This window comes from Rhododendron vialii, chromosome 1a (genome assembly GCF_030253575.1).
Source record: "Rhododendron vialii isolate Sample 1 chromosome 1a, ASM3025357v1".
NCBI lineage: Eukaryota > Viridiplantae > Streptophyta > Magnoliopsida > Ericales > Ericaceae > Rhododendron > Rhododendron vialii.
In genome coordinates, this window is record NC_080557.1 from 25,233,524 (window position 1) to 25,250,648 (window position 17,125).

At 41.3% G+C, this 17,125-nt stretch overlaps 1 protein-coding gene across 3 annotated transcripts in view; it reads left to right on the top strand.

The window, feature by feature from the left end:
* LOC131318470 (uncharacterized) overlaps window positions 1-17,125 on the top strand; it is a 44,822-nt gene that overhangs the window by 20,067 nt on the left and 7,630 nt on the right. For 2 of the 3 annotated variants that reach the window (XM_058348285.1, XM_058348277.1), the window contains exons 2-5: window positions 1,979-2,502; window positions 2,973-3,165; window positions 3,970-4,034; window positions 4,167-4,377. In XM_058348285.1, the coding sequence (XP_058204268.1) occupies window positions 1,979-2,502; window positions 2,973-3,165; window positions 3,970-4,034; window positions 4,167-4,377 (993 nt within the window). The remainder of the gene's footprint in view (window positions 1-1,978; window positions 2,503-2,972; window positions 3,166-3,969; window positions 4,035-4,166; window positions 4,378-17,125) is intronic. The other variant, XM_058348295.1, reaches the window with a different exon arrangement.

Consider the following 17,125-nt stretch of genomic DNA (forward strand, 5'->3'; position numbering starts at 1 on the left):
TGATCCTAATGTCCACATCAGCTAAGTAATTGGCTTGGAAGTCAGTTTTTTGAGGTGAATTCCTTTTCAATGTTTGTCTTATTTGGTATCAGAGTTAGCCACCACATAGCAAGTCAACAACCTATAGCCTAGATTAAGATACTTACACAGGAAAGGAGTATTGAATACTGATAGGTGAGTGGAGGTGCCAAAAGAGAAAGGGCTACAATTGGGTCAATGTCGATAGAGTGGTAATTGTGGGGGTTGTCTACTGAGGGTAGATGGTAATGTCCCACATCGGCTTAATATTGACTTAGCCTTGTATATATAAGTTGTTTGGCACCCTCCCTTGCAAGCCGGATTCAAGGGTGAGTAGATGCAAGGGTTTGTATCGCAGAGAATACAAGACAGCGGTGTTAATGGAATTAATTACTATGATTGGTGGTATTTCGGCTTAGGTGCAAGTGGGAGAAACTAAATACGCCAACGTGTTCGTTCAAGTGAGAAATTTGGATCTGTCATGGAGGATATGCACTCAAAAGTTTGGGGGTCTGTCTAGTCGTGTAGAGGATGCCTATAAGGTGTTTCATAGGATGAGAGAGAGTAACATTGTTGGTGTGCATTACTTGTTGTGGTACTGCAGTTATTTTGTCATGTTCTCATGTCCAAGATGCATATTGGAGACTTGGAGTTCTAGTCTTCATCGATCGGTGACGAATCTCAGTTTGAACCGCGACCTCTTATTAATCTTGGAATAGAAGTAAGCTTGTGCAGCGTATACATAATACAGAAATATTTACATACATACATACACATATAGATACATGCATACATATGTTATGTAGAGAAATGTGCATATATTGCTTATGCAGTATATTGGAAAATTTTAATTTTGTTAGGTGATTAACAGCGAGTCTATTTTTACCGTGGATGGAGGGAGGTTGTGAAAGTGGGGTCAAGCAACCCCATTTAGTTGAAAAAGTCTCTTAGAATGGGTATAATTTAAATTTGTAGTTTACAAATCGGACCCAAATATGGACGAATTAGCCTTGACAAATTGGACCTACTAAGGTTAGAGAAACGAGCCATGTATGCCTTTACATATTTGACTACAATGTAAACAAAACCTGGCTCCACCCCTATTTGATGCATCTGTCAACCAAACTGAGCCCTTCAAATGTTAAATATTACTACTTCTTTGGCTGACACCATGATGTTGCATCTCATCACAAAATTAGCACATAAGAGTAATACCCCATATCGAATGTGATGGTATATACCCTGCAAGATCTGATTACAAGATTAGCAAATATGATGTGATAGTGCATAGTAACACGACACATGGATTGAATAAAATCAATCTTGTGTGGGTTCTGAAGACTAAAAAGCTTATGTATGGATTTGTATATAAGTGGGTGTTCGGACTACTGAAGGGGAACAACGGACAGTGTCACATTGAGAAATCAGCAATGGTGCCATCACCAAGAATCAATGGGCTGTGGGAAGTTCTCTATCAGCTGGTTAATGGAGGAGGAATATCTAAATTACAAGTACACCATTACGTGGATACGTGCGATCTCATGAGTGATTACTGAACAATGACATAAAGGGGTTTGCTTAGGACATTCTAATGTTGACCTCTTTTGAATACAATTGGTTCATATATTGGGGCCATCTCTTTTGTGTTGGTACTTTGCCAAAAAACACTGAGGTGTCACTGATGATGTATATACCCTACGATCTACTAATAATTTTCTCATTGTGTCAGTAGACAAGGGGCAAAAGTAAGTCAAATGTTCGTTTTGTCCTTCTAGACTATTGATATGCTAATGTTTTAGTCTTTTTGCTCTAAAAACCTTCAACAGAAAACATAGTACACCAAATAAACCATATTAATTATTCCAAAGAGCAGTTGGCTCTACCATTTGAAATGATATACTTATTTAATTAATGACCTGTCCAAATACATATTCCTGCTTCTTTTAAGCTTGTTTTCCAGTCTATCACAGGTGCTTCCTTTCTAAACACATTCATGCCAACCACGAGGTCTGGTACATCTCAGGTGAAAATAAACTGCAACATTACCACATGCCCAGCACATGATCAAGTGACAAACAAAACCTTTGGTTCATCAGCTGAGGAATGTCCAGAGTACTTCAAGTGGATCCACGAAGATCTACGTCCATGGAAGGACACTGGAATAACATTGGAAATGGTGGAAAGTGCTGATAAACTAGCATACATACGAATTGTTGTAGTGAAAGGAAGAGTTTATCTAAAAAAGTTCAAGTGGGTTTTCCAAACAAGAGATGTGTTCAATATTTGGGGCATTTTGCAGTTGCTAAGGTTGTACCCTGGGGAGTTACCGGATTTGGATATTATGTTCGAGTGCGGGGACATGCCAGTGATAAAAAAGAGTGCCTATAAAGGATCAGAAGCAGCTAAAATTCCTCCAATGTTTCATTACTGTGGGAGCGATTCAACTTTCGACATAACCTTTCCTGATTGGTCCTTTTGGGGCTGGTAAATCATTCTATCTTGTTGTTTTTCCTTCTATCTTCCGGCATGCAACTGACCTGTTTGCTTAAGAAGTGTGTATCCGGATGTCATTGTGCCATCACAATTAAACTAGTTTTTGGTCTTCTAATAGATAACCTTTTAAGAGATTCAGATTGTTTTGGTCTTTAGTGGATGTTTGGAAAATTTTAAAATTCTCCAGCATGTCAACTTCTTGAAAATGACAAGACTAAAAGATCTTACAAAACGGGAAAAAGTCCAGTAAAGGCAAAATACTTGAGAAACCAGTTTTGGTATTCGAGTTGATTTTTCAACTAGGCACAAAAATAAAAAGAAAGAAAAACTGTGGATGTAAGTGCACGGGACAAGCACCTTGTGTCTTTCAGAACCTACATTCTCAATTTCTTTTGTCCCTAGATATATGTCGAATGCCAGAGTACTGTTCCAGTAACAATTTTCCATATTGGTTTCGGCAGGCCGGAGCTCCAGATAAAGCCATGGGAAAACCTTGAGAAGGAGCTACAGGAAGGCAACTATAAAGTCAAGTGGAAGGATAGGGTGCCCTATGCTTACTGGAAAGGAAACATATGGACTGGTCGAGTCAGACAAGATCTTCTCAAATGCAATGTCAGTAAGAAACAGGATTCGGGTGCTCTGATTTACCACGTGGTAAAAACGTTTTCCCATTCTTGTTACAGTAGTACTTCTGGTGTCCTAACTGCATATAAAAAATTTAAGAGTAACACAATAATCATGGCAAGAGGGCACATTTGCCTAGTAATAAGCATGGGAATCGTCCCAATACAACTAGCTGAGTGATATTAGCTAGATACTTTCTAATATCATTTTCTACAATACGTGAACTCATCCTCAAGATTCGGACAAAAGGTGGTCATTTGGGTTATTACTCCTATATATGTAGTAATGTACCCAAAATTTCCATTGGACTTATGCTATAGCCTATAGTATAGAATGCATACTAGCCGAAACCATTATTATTACATTTTCTTGGGTAGAACTCCACCCCATAAGCTAGATATTGAGGTGAGAGTACCAGTGCAATTATGTAGTGACAGATTACTGTTCCTAGGCGTTGTGGGACTTCCTTTCATAGTTACAAATTTCAGTCACAAATAGAATCATTAACCTTAGTTTTTTTTCCTGCAGTCTATTTCCTTGACTTTTCCCACTTAAAATCCTATCACTACGACCCTCATCCCCCACGACAACGAGAATCTTAAAAAGGAGAATATGTTATCTGTTCTAGGCTTTTAGCATATATTGTGCATGGCAGCTCCTGTAACATCAGTGATTGTAGGAGATTTTTCATAGGAAATGCACTAAACTCTGAATTAATCTATCATTTTCCAGCTCCTTGGGAAACTGTATTATGTAGTTAATTTGCTTGTTCCCTTTCTATATATATCTAGTCCCTACTTCTACGTTTGCTGATGGTAGATTATCATTTCACAGGATTGGCGACATGAGGAGCAAAAGAAGTTTAAGAATACTAATTTAGCAAGCCAATGCAATCACAGGTAGATAATGAAGCTCCTTTTTTTTTCGACCCTTGTTTTTTCCCGCTTTTCCGTCTGATTTTACTTTTTGATCATTACTAGTTAGATTAACAGTTATATTTTCCCCTATTTCCTTTTTCTGATTCCATGTAGATATAAGATTTATGCTGAGGGAAATGCATGGTCTGTCAGCGAAAAATATATTCTAGCATGTGATTCTATGAGTCTCCTGATAACACCCCATTACTATGATTTCTTTACAAGAAGTTTAATCCCTACTATCCACTACTGGCCGGTTAGTGAGAAAGACAAGTGCAGATCCATCACGTTTGCAGTTAATTGGGGAAACAACCACACACAAGAGGTAATCAAATTTCTCTATAACTAGTACAGGTAATCAAATTTCTCTATAACTAGTACTAGTTATAGAAAGCTACTGTTATTATGCAGCTTCACTCAATCGATAAGAAGGTGGCATCGTAAGTAGAAAAAACTAGCACCATGGATGTGACTGATTTTCTCCAATTTGTACGATTCTATATTAATTGCTTAGTTTACAGTCTGTTAAAAAAATAAAAATAAAGCATACCTAGATATGCACACTCGCATAGAAGGTAGGGTGGTCGGTGTTCATAGGTTCATATTTCGTTAGGACTCCACATTATCTTGCGGCATTGATACTACGAGGATCGAATATCACCCTCTATTCCACGGTGCAAAAGCTCGGATTGCTCTGTAATGGTAGAGAGAGAGAGAACTATCGAAGAGAGAGAGAGTTTCCCAGAACTCTATACTTTTGTATACCTCTGGTGTATATTATTGTGTGTATCTCTATGAACATCCTGCAGGAAATAAATAGAGAGAGCATCATAGATTCTTTAGAAGTCTTCTAATCCTAAGAGATTAGAATTACTTCAACTTCTCCTATCTTATCTACAAGATGAGATAGGACTCTCTAATATATGGGTCACCGGGTCATGCCCACATGGGCGACCCAATTTGGTCCCGGACCGGCCCCAAATTTCAACATCTCCCACCCGTCCATGCATGGGCATGACAAGTTGTATCAATCTCTCTTCCATCTACCCAACTAAGAAGCAAACTCATACGCGCAAATGAACCGTGCGATCGCTGGAGCACCTGCAAGTGGGAGCTCTACACTAGAAACCCTTTAAGAGCCAGTATAGAGACATCAACCCATAAGAGTGTCTCATGTACCCTGAATCCATTTAGTTACATCGGACCAAGCATCTTTAATCCTTCCAAAAAGCATGCTTGACCCACAAACATCATGCATTCTATATTCACACCCGATCCGCATCCCAATAGAGCGACCTGAGTTGTCGACAGTGAATATATTGCAAGGGTGTACTACAAAATGATCCTCTTTTTGCCCTCATGTCACTTCATTTTAACTTTCCTGCTTTCCCAGACATGCTCCATGGGACCCTGACATTTCGTGGTGTTAGGTAGTCAAGCTAGAGTAGCAACACAAAGTCTCTACTACATGACATAGTGAAAAATCAAAGAGCACATTTAATATATATGCAGTCAGCTTATCTAAATGGCTGCTTAGACTCACACAGTGAGGAAACAAGGATCTATTCACTCATCTCTAAAATAAATGATCGCCAAGCACATGTAGTATGAATACATGCTACGGTGGAGTTACTTTTCCAAAAAGCGACGTCATACTCCCAAACACCGTACAGGCCTTAGTCTAGTCGCTACCTAGCGCCCAACCCGAGTTCTCAGATAGCTTGCCATCATGGCGCTATACAAGTCCTCACATCTGGCTAACAAAAACAGGCTGATCTCAAGATAGGGGGAACTATCCGAAATTGGTCTCTTGCTAATAGGCCTTATCTTGGTTCCAACCAAGGCAACATATGGTGGGTATATCTGATTCTTCTTATCAGACTATATCACAGGTCCAACCTGTATATCTTACTTCCCATCCGTCTCATCTTCGCTCGCTATCTCAAGCGCCGAAGGCGATTGCTCGTGTGAGTGAGCCAATCTAACCTACTGACATCAATCTTTAAATTCTGTATGTGTTGTTCAATAAACAATTGTCCAAATTGCAACAATAATAAACTAATATTAAGTGTACAAATGGCATAAATATCCCATAAATCTGAAAGAAGTGATTAATGAAATTAATAAATAAAACACATCTATCATCATCTACGCAGTCCTAAAGCCTTATCATGAGTCTCAAAAGTCCTCTTAGCAATGGACTTAGACAAAGGGCATACAACTATGCGACTCGTAGTTATATGTTTTATAATCATTTCCTTTTGCGCAACAATATCCTTGACCCGACTAGGCATAGATACACACTCTGGAAGCCAAACATATAATCAGCAATCTCTTAGAGATAAGTTAATATCCTCTTGACTGCTTGTCAACGATCACGACTAAGATTGGACCAATAACTACTTATAAGCTGCCAATGGTATTTGAATAGGGCACGTGGGCCATCAGTTCCAATTTTTAAGGAGTTTTAGGTTCCACTTTAAGCCTCTAAGTCTTGCCTTTAACAATAGAAGTGTCTATGAGTTTGCAGGTTTGTCTCTGAAATCATTCTAAAAACATTCTTAAAGAAAGAATCTTCCTAGAAGGATCCCTTAAGATCTCAACTCTGAGCACATAGCTTGCTTTGCCCATTCCTTCATCTCATAAGTGAAGGATAACCACAACTGTGTGGTGATTATCATCTCCTAGTCATTCCAGCCAACTAAAATGTCATCAACATAGAATGACAATATCAAGAAACTATTTTTGGACCGTCTCATATGCACGCAATGACCTTCATTGATCATCGTAAACCCAAATGGCTAGATGAAATCTCAGGTACCACAGCTTGGATAATTGTTTTAGGCCATAGATAGACCGTTGGAGCTAGCAAACTCTGCGCTCCTAGCCTATTGCCTTAACGTGCATCTAAAATAGTTCTAAGGCTAGAATAACTTCGCCACGAGACGAGTCTCATTGCTCAGTATGGGACCATCTGCTTCGCGTTTGATCTTAAGAACCCATTTGTTCCCAATGATCTTGCACCCAAGCGAAAGATCAACCAAGTCCCAGACAAGGTTTATCTTCATAAACTCCATTTCATCTTATTGCAGCTATCCATTCCTTACTAGCAGGCGATAAAGGAGTTTCTCCCACTGTTTTGGGCTCTCCTTCATCTTCAGGAGCAATCATGAAAAACTCCTCCTCAATCTCAAATAGACGACGAAGGATTATTCAATGTTTGCTTCTATGCCTAGAGGATCTTGAGAATCCATGTCCATTAGATCTGATCCATGATTAAGCAAGTTGCTCCCACTATCCCCAGGAGGTAGGAGAATTTCTTCCCCATTCTCAACAGGACAATTTGGTGCGCCTCTCATTGGATTCTCCATCTCATAGAGTTCTACATCTCTATTAATTTCTCATCTGCTAGGAAAATTCTCCTCGAGAAATCCACATCTAGTGACTCAATTTCAGCCACAAATGTCTAACGGATAGGCTGTAATGGAACAAATGCCCTTATGGTTTTCTGAATGATTTTCTAATTGCTTTTCTTATTGGGCAATGGTCACAAATGGGCAGGTTGACTAACAAATCCCCCTCTTGCCCAATGTGACCTAATCTCCAATGCCATTTAAAAGAATCAACATCAACAGAAGATGTAACAAAGCAAATAGAATCACTAGCAATATTATTAAAATAAAAATTAATAACATCTAGTATTATCAAACCATCCAAAGCCATAATAAATTGTACCCAAATCAATCCTCACTTAGCTACTCTCAAACAAAAATAAAAAACTAGACCTATCATGCTAGTGACTAATAACAAGTTTCGTCAAATTCTTGAAGCATAAAGTACTTCATGAAAAAACAAAGTGCGCTCATGTCGCATGTCCAGCTTGCCAACGCCCAGCACTAACACACTAGACTTGTTTTCCATGAAAATTCTTTAGCCTCCAACTGAAACTCAGCGATACTCCATAAATCTATCTTGTTTCCTCGCTAATTGGTTGGTTGCTATTGAGTCTACAACCCACGAATGAGGAGATTAAGCAACTAAACCTTGACATGTTCTAAAACAGTCAACACGAGAAACAAAAAATATGGTGTACCTTCTTAGGCTCAGTGCACTCACGAGCAAAGTGTCCCAACTTGTCACAGTAAAAGCACGTCTTTCTGGCCTTATTTTTGTTACCACTCTTCTTCTTGCTTCTATTGCGCTTAAAAAAACCAACACCAATAGGGTTAAGGCCTATAATAGCTCCTTTCTTAAGAGCACGTTTAGCCTTCCTTCGCTGGTACCCAGACCTGCGAGGGAAAGTCTCAAGTATGATGCATGAACCATTTGGCTCAGCTGCCTCTTGGCGCTTAGCCTTCATGTCCTCTACTTTACGTTCATCATCACATTTTAAGTTTGAGACCATCTTAGTCAAGAAGTCAATATCATATTTATGTTTGATAGCTTCCCACAACTTATGAGCAGTCTCATAGTACTCAAACTCACATATCAAATCGTTATGCATGCTGCGTACCATAGTAAGTCGCGCACACTGATTTTCTTGTACCATTTTTCAAAGGCCTCAAGATCACAAAGATACTGTGGTGAGTGACTATGCTTTGGCTCAACCATCTCATGGTCGAGGGTCTCCAAGACCTTTAGCTCATTGAGGAAAAATTGGATCTCATAGCGCCAAACATTATAATTGTCGCTTTTCAATTTCTCAACCTGGGTCAAATTAGCTACAACTTTCTTAGCTTCCATTTCAACTCTATCAAAGAAATGCGCATGAGATTATTAATAACACAACACAGAATTATTTTGCAACAAGAATCTAAATTAGAAAATAATAATATCATACATGTCGCAAGATTGAAAACTCGCAAAGCTTATAATCATCTCCTGCGCCTCTAAGTATTTTATTATTACAATTTAATTTAATTCATGCGCAAAATTTTAGTTTTCGGGAAAAATATATGAAAATATTTTGTCTACCGAACAACCTCCCACTAGATATGGCACATCACAAGCATGAAACAAATTTGGTATAGTGCATAACACAATTTATGCATTAAAAAGTATTTTTCATGCTATTAAAATGAATAATTTAAACATTGAACAATGCCAAAAATTAAAATGAATAATTTAAACATTGAACAATGCCAAAAATTATCCAATTATGCCACATACGACATGTAAAATCATCCAAAATGTTCAACATGCTGTTTTCAATATTTTGTACATTTCCAGTTGCTCACATGAAATTATTGTCAATTTTCAGGATTTATTCTAATTCTCCAAGAATAAGTAACAAGTAGAAAATGCCAAATAATATCAACATGTACTGGAGAAATACACAACCTACGCCAATGAATAGGTACTGAATCCAGGAGGTTGAATCCAAAAATTTATAATTTTTTAGATTTTTATTCTAATTTTTCCAAATTATCAACGAATAGGAAAAATAGAATAAAAAATCATTGTACACTAAAAAATTACACCACCTCTCCTATGAATTGGTTCTGATTCCAGGAGGTTAAATATGAAAATTTATAATTTTTTAAAATTTTATTCTAATTTTTCTGAATAAACAACAAACAGAAAATACAGAATAAAAAACCATGCTCACTGGAATATTATACACCAAACAATGGGAAACAGTATTACAATCTGCCACCAAAAATTTGGTTCCCAATGGAGAAGGCACGCATCCCCCACTCTCTCATAAATCGAGTCAAAAATTTTATTTTTCTTATATTTAAAATTTTGAAAAATAATTTCATTTCAGAAAAATAAAATAAATACATAGAAACCTAGAAATTCAATTTCGAGTTGAACGGTACTCTCGGTTTTTTCATATGACACCGGTATAGTGAGGGGTGAATCTCACTCTCTTGGGGTTGAGAGTGAGAGTGTGCAGAATCTGCACTTCATCTTCTCGAAAACATGCCCAAAGTAGGGTTTGTCATAATTTTTGATCCGTAACTCCAAATTTTGCTTATAATATACCGTTGCAAAGCTAGAAATAAGAGCTACACAGTGATGTAAGTCCCGCGTGCTGAATCAAAAAAATAGAAAAAGCTCTGCCCAGTTAAAGTTTCGAAAAAACCAACTAGGGTTTGATTTTTCTCACAAACAGTTTATCCAATCAACAGGAAACTTTCCAAATTTGATCTACATGTTATGGACCACGTTTTGTAAAATTTTGAAGCAATTCCGAGAACTTTTGAAAAATCATATTTTTCGGACCCATATCCAGCATACACGAAAATCAGTCAATCCGTATGCCTAAAACATGATACATATGGCTATTCAAATACTAAAGAGCACAAAAACATCCAACTAAGGCTCTGATACCAATGTTAGAAAAATATAACCATAGTGCAGAAGAGAGTGGTTCGGGTTACCTTGCAAACTTTAACCGAACTGGACCTTGGTGTGGATGGATTACGAACTCTCGATCACGTACCAAATCAGCAACAAATTCCTGCGATGGAGTGATACTACGAGGACTGAGTAGCACCCTCTATTCCACGGTGCAAAAGCTCGAATTGCTCTTTAATAGTAGAGAGAGAGAGAACTATCGAAGAGAGAGAGAGAGAGAGAGAGAGAGAGAGAGAGAGAGAGTTTCCTAGAACTCTATACTTTTGTATACCTCTGGTGTATATTATTGTGTGTATCTCTATGAACATCCTGTAGGAAATAAATAGAGAGAGCATCATAGATGTTTTAGAAGTCTTCTAATCCTAAGACATTAGAATTACTTCAACTTCTCCTATCTTATCTACAAGATGAGATAGAACTCTCTAATATATGGGTCACCGGGTCATGCCCACATGGGCAACCCAATTTGATCCCGGACCGGCCCCAAATTCCAATAGTCATGTTTTGCCATCCATATTAACATGCATAGCATTAAAAGTCTGATATGCTTTCATCTTCTCCTTTTGTAGTGGGTCAAAATATCCGAAGGTTCAAAGGGATCAAAAGGGTAATGCTACTATGGAAACATCGTTCAGTTGTCTCAGTTAATCTTTAAGTCGAGTCATGTCTTGATATGTCACATCAGGTTTCTCCCGAAGGATAAGCGGATCCTGGGCATCTAACCGAGCTTAAGGGTGGTTTTCCGAGTGTTGTAGAACTCGTTACGTTCGGTAGTCATCCTTATCGTTCGTTGTAATCTTCTGTCAATGGATCTATCTTTGTTCCGCAAGGAGGGCTCTGTTCGGTGACGTGCCTGCTTGTTCTTTACATTAGGAGACCGCTGTCGTGGAACCTTCTAGAACCTTTTGATGATACGCGAGTTGTCTTCTCTGATAATCGAAGTGACATCTCTGGTTGACATGACTTGTCTGACATTGACAATCGCAGCTCTGCAATCTCCAAGAAGCGGCGTTCATTAAATGCTCCTGACATGTGACGTCATCTGAGCGTGGCAATGCATGTGAGAAGCAAAACCAACTTGTTCAGCACTCTACATCTTTGCCTATAAATAGAGGAGTACCCCTTCTAGGGCAAGGATCTGATCTTGTAAAAGAAAAATTACACTCTTCTCTCTCCTAGCAAAATTCTTACTAAAACTTCTTTCTTTCTTCTGCACTTACTGACTAGTTTGTCAGAGCTACCTCCTGGAAGAACACCCCCCTTCGGTTCTGTAGGTATATGAAGATCGACGCTACTCTTCTATGGTTCAACAAGCGGAGAGAGGTTCAAGAAGGTCACAGAGAGATTAGCCCCCCCACAATTGGCGACTCCACGAGGGATCTACATACTCCTTCCTAGTACACAGTGGACCTGACTTCCACCCTTGATCTTATCCTCTCTTCTCCTTCTTTCTTCCAAACAAAGGATATGGCTCATCGTCTTCCACCACCAGGTTTGGAGAATTTTACCCTCGGGTTGGCCGGGTACGGGGCTCTCAACCTCAAACCCAGCCAGACCGCGAGGACCATTCCACCAATTTCTCAACAACTTTCGTTCCCTCAAACCGAGTTAGACATTACCTTGGCGGAGCAGAAGCGCCAAGCAACGGTCATAGCCTTACTCCAACAACGGCTAGAAGATCGGGATGGTGGCGTGGTTGCTACACCTACCCACATTCATCCTGCCGAACCAAGCCAACCGAGGAAAGTCCACAAACGCAGTAGGAAGTCACACCCTGCAAAAATGACCGAACTAGCAACATCCGAGTGTCGAACCGTCTTCGAGAGTCTCAAAAAAGCCCCAAGACAACAACCAACAATTTCTCGTCCGTGTTTGGCAAGCCTCGTCCGAAGCTAAGAGCTTAAGATCCTCTGCTAGGAGTTCAACGGTTGGTACCAACAGAACGGGTGCTTCAAGCCGGACGCATCACCCCTCACGACGGCATTTGGAGTCAAGAAATAGGAAGTAGCCCATGGATTTGAATTATCCACCTCGGCGTACCCATACGGGTGGATTCCCCGAACGATCAGAGCAGTCAAGACCAATTTTCAAGTGTCATCATGAAGGACGACACTTGGTAAATTCCCGAGGCCACCACCGAACATCAAGTAGGGATGGACATTTCGAGCCTGGCAATACGATCATTTTATACGATCAATTCACAGGCTTACCAACCGTGTATCAGCCCGTTAATGAAGGTACTGAGCTTCATCACGCTCGTTTGTCGGGCTCAAGAGGTGAAGCCCCAGAACCCTCGAGAGGAGGAAATCAATGACATTTGGAAAGGATTGAACATCCTCAACACCATCATTGAGAACACATGAGGGTTCCCGAGCCTTGTGTTGAAATTCCGCCCCTCGTCGCTCAACTAGACCCCATTCCAATTAACAATTCGAAGCTCGGGAAGGCTAAGGCATCCCCCTTTGTTGATGCTATCCAGCAGGAGCGATCGCCAGATTGATTTGTCATGCCTAAGCTTAAATGCTACAAAGCCAAAGAGAATGTTGTTGCGTTCGTCTGCCGATTCCGACAAGCGATGAGTCTTCACAACTTTACGGATGCTCTGATGTGCAAGATTTTTCCTCTTACTCTGAGTGAGCCGATAATGTTGTGGTACAATCAGCTCAAACCAAAATCTATCAAGTGCTTCAACAAATTGGAGTTGGAGTTCACCAAGCGATTTGTGACAAGCAATATTCAACCGAAGACGCTGTCTATGCTAGTTAACATGAGGAGGATGCCAGAAGAGACTTTTCGGTTACATACCGAGTGTTATTGGGAAGTGTACAACCTCATTCCTGACTGTGACCAAAGCGTCGCTGCTGAGTCCTTCATGGATAGTCTTGATCCTTCTTCGGCAATGTTCCGCGATCTTTCTCGAAACCCTCCGAAGACCATGGGGGAACTGATATTGATCATTGAAAAGGACTGCATCCACGAAGAAGTAGTTGCCAATCGCCATGTTCCGAAAGCTTTAGAACCCGCCAAGGCACTGGTTGCAGCTAAAAAATAGGTGGTCAACGTCGAGCAGGGACGCGGTGGCCAAGGCAACACTAGCCAAGGCCCAAACAAACCAAGCAACAAAAATCGGCTGCCACAACACCCTCAGCAGCAACAACCATGGCAGCAAACAAGGCGGGAACCGTGGCCGGATGAGTATGTGGCCGAGAGAACTGCATTCACCGAGCCTATCTTTAAGCTCCTAAGCATCATAGGCCAACTTCCATTCTTTGTTTGGCCAACGAGATTCATGGGCACGGCAGGAAATGGCCACGAGATGTGCATGTACCACAAGGAACTTGGTCACTATACTACGTAGTGCCAATCGTTCAAACGATATTTTGGAAGAGCTTGCTGCAGCGGGGCATCTCAATCCGTGGATTGACACTCGGAAGAATCCGCTTCCCCCTCCACCACCGATCATAGGTAACATTGTGGGAGTCATCCAGGGCCTTGTCTCCGAAGGACAGGCAGTCGAGCTCCAGTCTAAAATTGATGAAGCCATCGCTACATCATCAGTTTGCAATATTGGCACCTTAATGAAGCGGAAATGGGTGGACCCGAACCTCGAGGGTCCTATAACTTTTACCTCTAAAGATTTCAATGGAGTTCAGCTGCCTTATACTGATGCCCTTGTTGTCACTGTCACTATTGACAAATCGACCGTTCAACGAGTGTTGGTTGACCAGGGAAGCTCGGCTGAAGTAATGTTCTACTCGACATTCAAAAGCCTCAGACGGCAACCACTCTGCTCGTAAGCTTCACTGGTGCCCCTATTTGGCCACTCGATTTGATATCACTTCTCGTGCGAGCCGGTTCCTGAGTGATTGATGTAAAGTTTGTAGTGGTCGATTCACCAAGCTCTATAATGTTATCCCCGGTCGAGCCTGGCTACATAGAATGAAGGCAGTCGCTTCCACCCTTCACCAAGTCATGAAGTTCATAGAATGGAATGGTCGACAGGAGAGCCTCCGAGGAGACCAGGTCCAGTCCAAGAAATGCTATATCAGCACCGTGACAAACAAACCAAGCTTCCTGGAGGTACAATCTGTGGAGACAGCTGACATTCCCGTGCTTGAGGATGTGGGTTTACCTGCCAAGCAGAGATCAACCGAAGAGCTTGTGCGGATACCAATTACCGAAGATGGTGGGTGATACTTTCTTGTTGGCAATTCCTTGGACAAGACCGAGCGTATGGAGATGTTTGAATTCCTTAAAAAGAACATCGAAGTGTTTGCTTGGACTCCTCAGGAAATGCCAGGCATAGACCCCTCGTTCGCTTCTCTCTCCCTTAACTTTGATCCGAACAGAAAACTAGTGTTACAAAAGGTCTGACGCTCGGCGGCTGTGCATGTAAAGGAAGTGATGACGGAAGTAGATCAATTGCTGAAGGCTGGGGCAATTCAGGAGATTCTATACCCAACTTGGTTCACTAACCTTGTCGTTATACTAAAGAAGAATGGAAAGTTGAGAGTTTGCGTTGACTACACAAACCTCAATGATGCTTATCCGATAGATCGCTTCCCGCGTCCTCGAATAAAACAAATGGTGGATGCTACCGCAGGATATGAGTGACTGAGCTTTATGGATGCGTACCGAGGCTACCATCAAATTGCTTTAGCGAAAGAGGATCAAGAGAAGACAACTTTCATCTCTCCTTGGGGCACTTATTGCTACAACATTGTTCTGTTCGGATTGAAGAATGCCGGGGCAACTTTTCAGAGTACTATAATGAAAATGTTTCCTGCCAAGCTCGGCAAGACGTTGGAATCATACATTGATGACATGGTCTGCAAGAGCAAGCTCGGCGTAGATCACCATTAGGATCTGGGTGAGATCTTTGTTATTCTGAAAGAGCACAAGCTTCGTTTGAATGCTAAGAAATGTGCGTTCGAAGTTGGTTCAGGAAAATTCCTTGGTTACATGGTAAGTCGCTGAGGAATTGAAGCTTATTCAACGCAACTTACAGCCATACAAAATCTCTGAGCCCCAACTATGATCAAGGAAGTGTAGCGACTCAAGGGGATGGTGGCCGCGTTGAATCATTTCATCCGATGCTCAGGAGATCTTTGCCGACCCTTCTTCCAGGCAATCAAGACTAGTCGACGTAGGTTCGTGTGGACTGAGGAATGTGAGCTGGCTTTGTAGTCATTAAAGGAATACCTTTCCCATGCTCCACTACTCGTCACACCCCCACCCGATAAAGACTTGTACCTCTACCTAGATATCTTGGATCACGCTACGAGCGCTGTTCTCATTCGAAAAGAAGGGATGGAGCATTTGCCAATTTTTTACTCAAGCAAGACAATGATGAACTCTCAGACGAGGTATCTACCTATGAAGAAGTTAGCGCTGGCTCTTGTTTCAGCTAAAACGAGCCTTTTGCCTTACTTTCAATGCCATAGGATTGTGGTCCTCACTGTGTTGTCTCTCAAAGCCATACTTCGGAAGACTAACTCATCAAGCAGGATTTTGAAGTTTTCCCAAGACTTGGCCAATTTTGACATCCAATTTGAGCCCCGAACTGCCATTAAGGCTTTGGCCGACTTCTTTGCTGAACTTACTCCTGGATTGAAAGATGAGGCCAATGCCTTGGCCACTATTGCGGAGGAAGCTCGGATTGCTGATGAAGATGCTCTTGTTGAATGGATCAACTCCCTTCCCGAGTCCCTGCGAGCTCGGTATACATTAGGCACCAAGAAGCCTAAGAGAGAATGGAAGCTCTTTTCGGGAGAATGGAAGCTCTTTTCGCGACAAATAACGAAGCTGAGTACGAAGCTCTCATCGTTGGTCTTCAACTCACTCTTCGGATGGAAGCAGATTCGGTTCACGTGTTTTGTGATTCTCGGCTGATTGTTGGTCATCTAAACATCGAGTACCAAGCCGAAGATAGGTGTATGAATGCTTATGTTAGTCACATTTTGGCACTTCTCAAATAGTTTGGCCGAGTGGAGGTGGAGTGGATCACTCGGGAGCATAATTCTCATGCAGACGCCTTGGTAGGTCTTACTTCAGTATACAGGACCTTGGGCAGTCGCACAATTGTTTTTGACGAAGTGGAGTCTCTGAGTTTTGAGCCATCGGTTTGTTCGGTAATGGCAATCACCCTAGGTCCAAGTCAAATGGATCCCATAATTGCCTATTTGAAAAGCCAAGTTCTCCAACCGAACAAACGAGAAGCACACAAGGTCTGTTGCCAAGCAGCTAATTACTTCTTGGATCCGAATGATAATCTCTACCGAAGAACCTTCACTGGCCCCGATTTGCGTGTTGTTCACGAGGATCAAGTAGAGAGTGTCCTGAACAAGCTCCATTCAGGCAGTTGTGGTGCACACTCGAGTGGACAAACTATGGCCCAACGAGCACTGACACAAGGCTATTGGTGGTTAAAAATGGTCAAGCAATCAGAAAATTATGTGAAGCGTTGTGTTAGGTGTTAGCAGCAAGCATCACTCATCCACCAGCCTGCCTTTCCTCTTAAAATGATCACCAGTCCATGGCCGTTCATGGTTTGGGCGTTTGACATTGTTGGCAAAATGCCAAGGGCACCTGGAGGATTTAAGTACATGCTCACTGCCATTGACTTATTCACTAAATGGGTGGAAGCATCACCGCTGGTTAAGACTACTATAGGGGACGTGGAGCGTTTCATCTGAAGCGCATCATTTCCA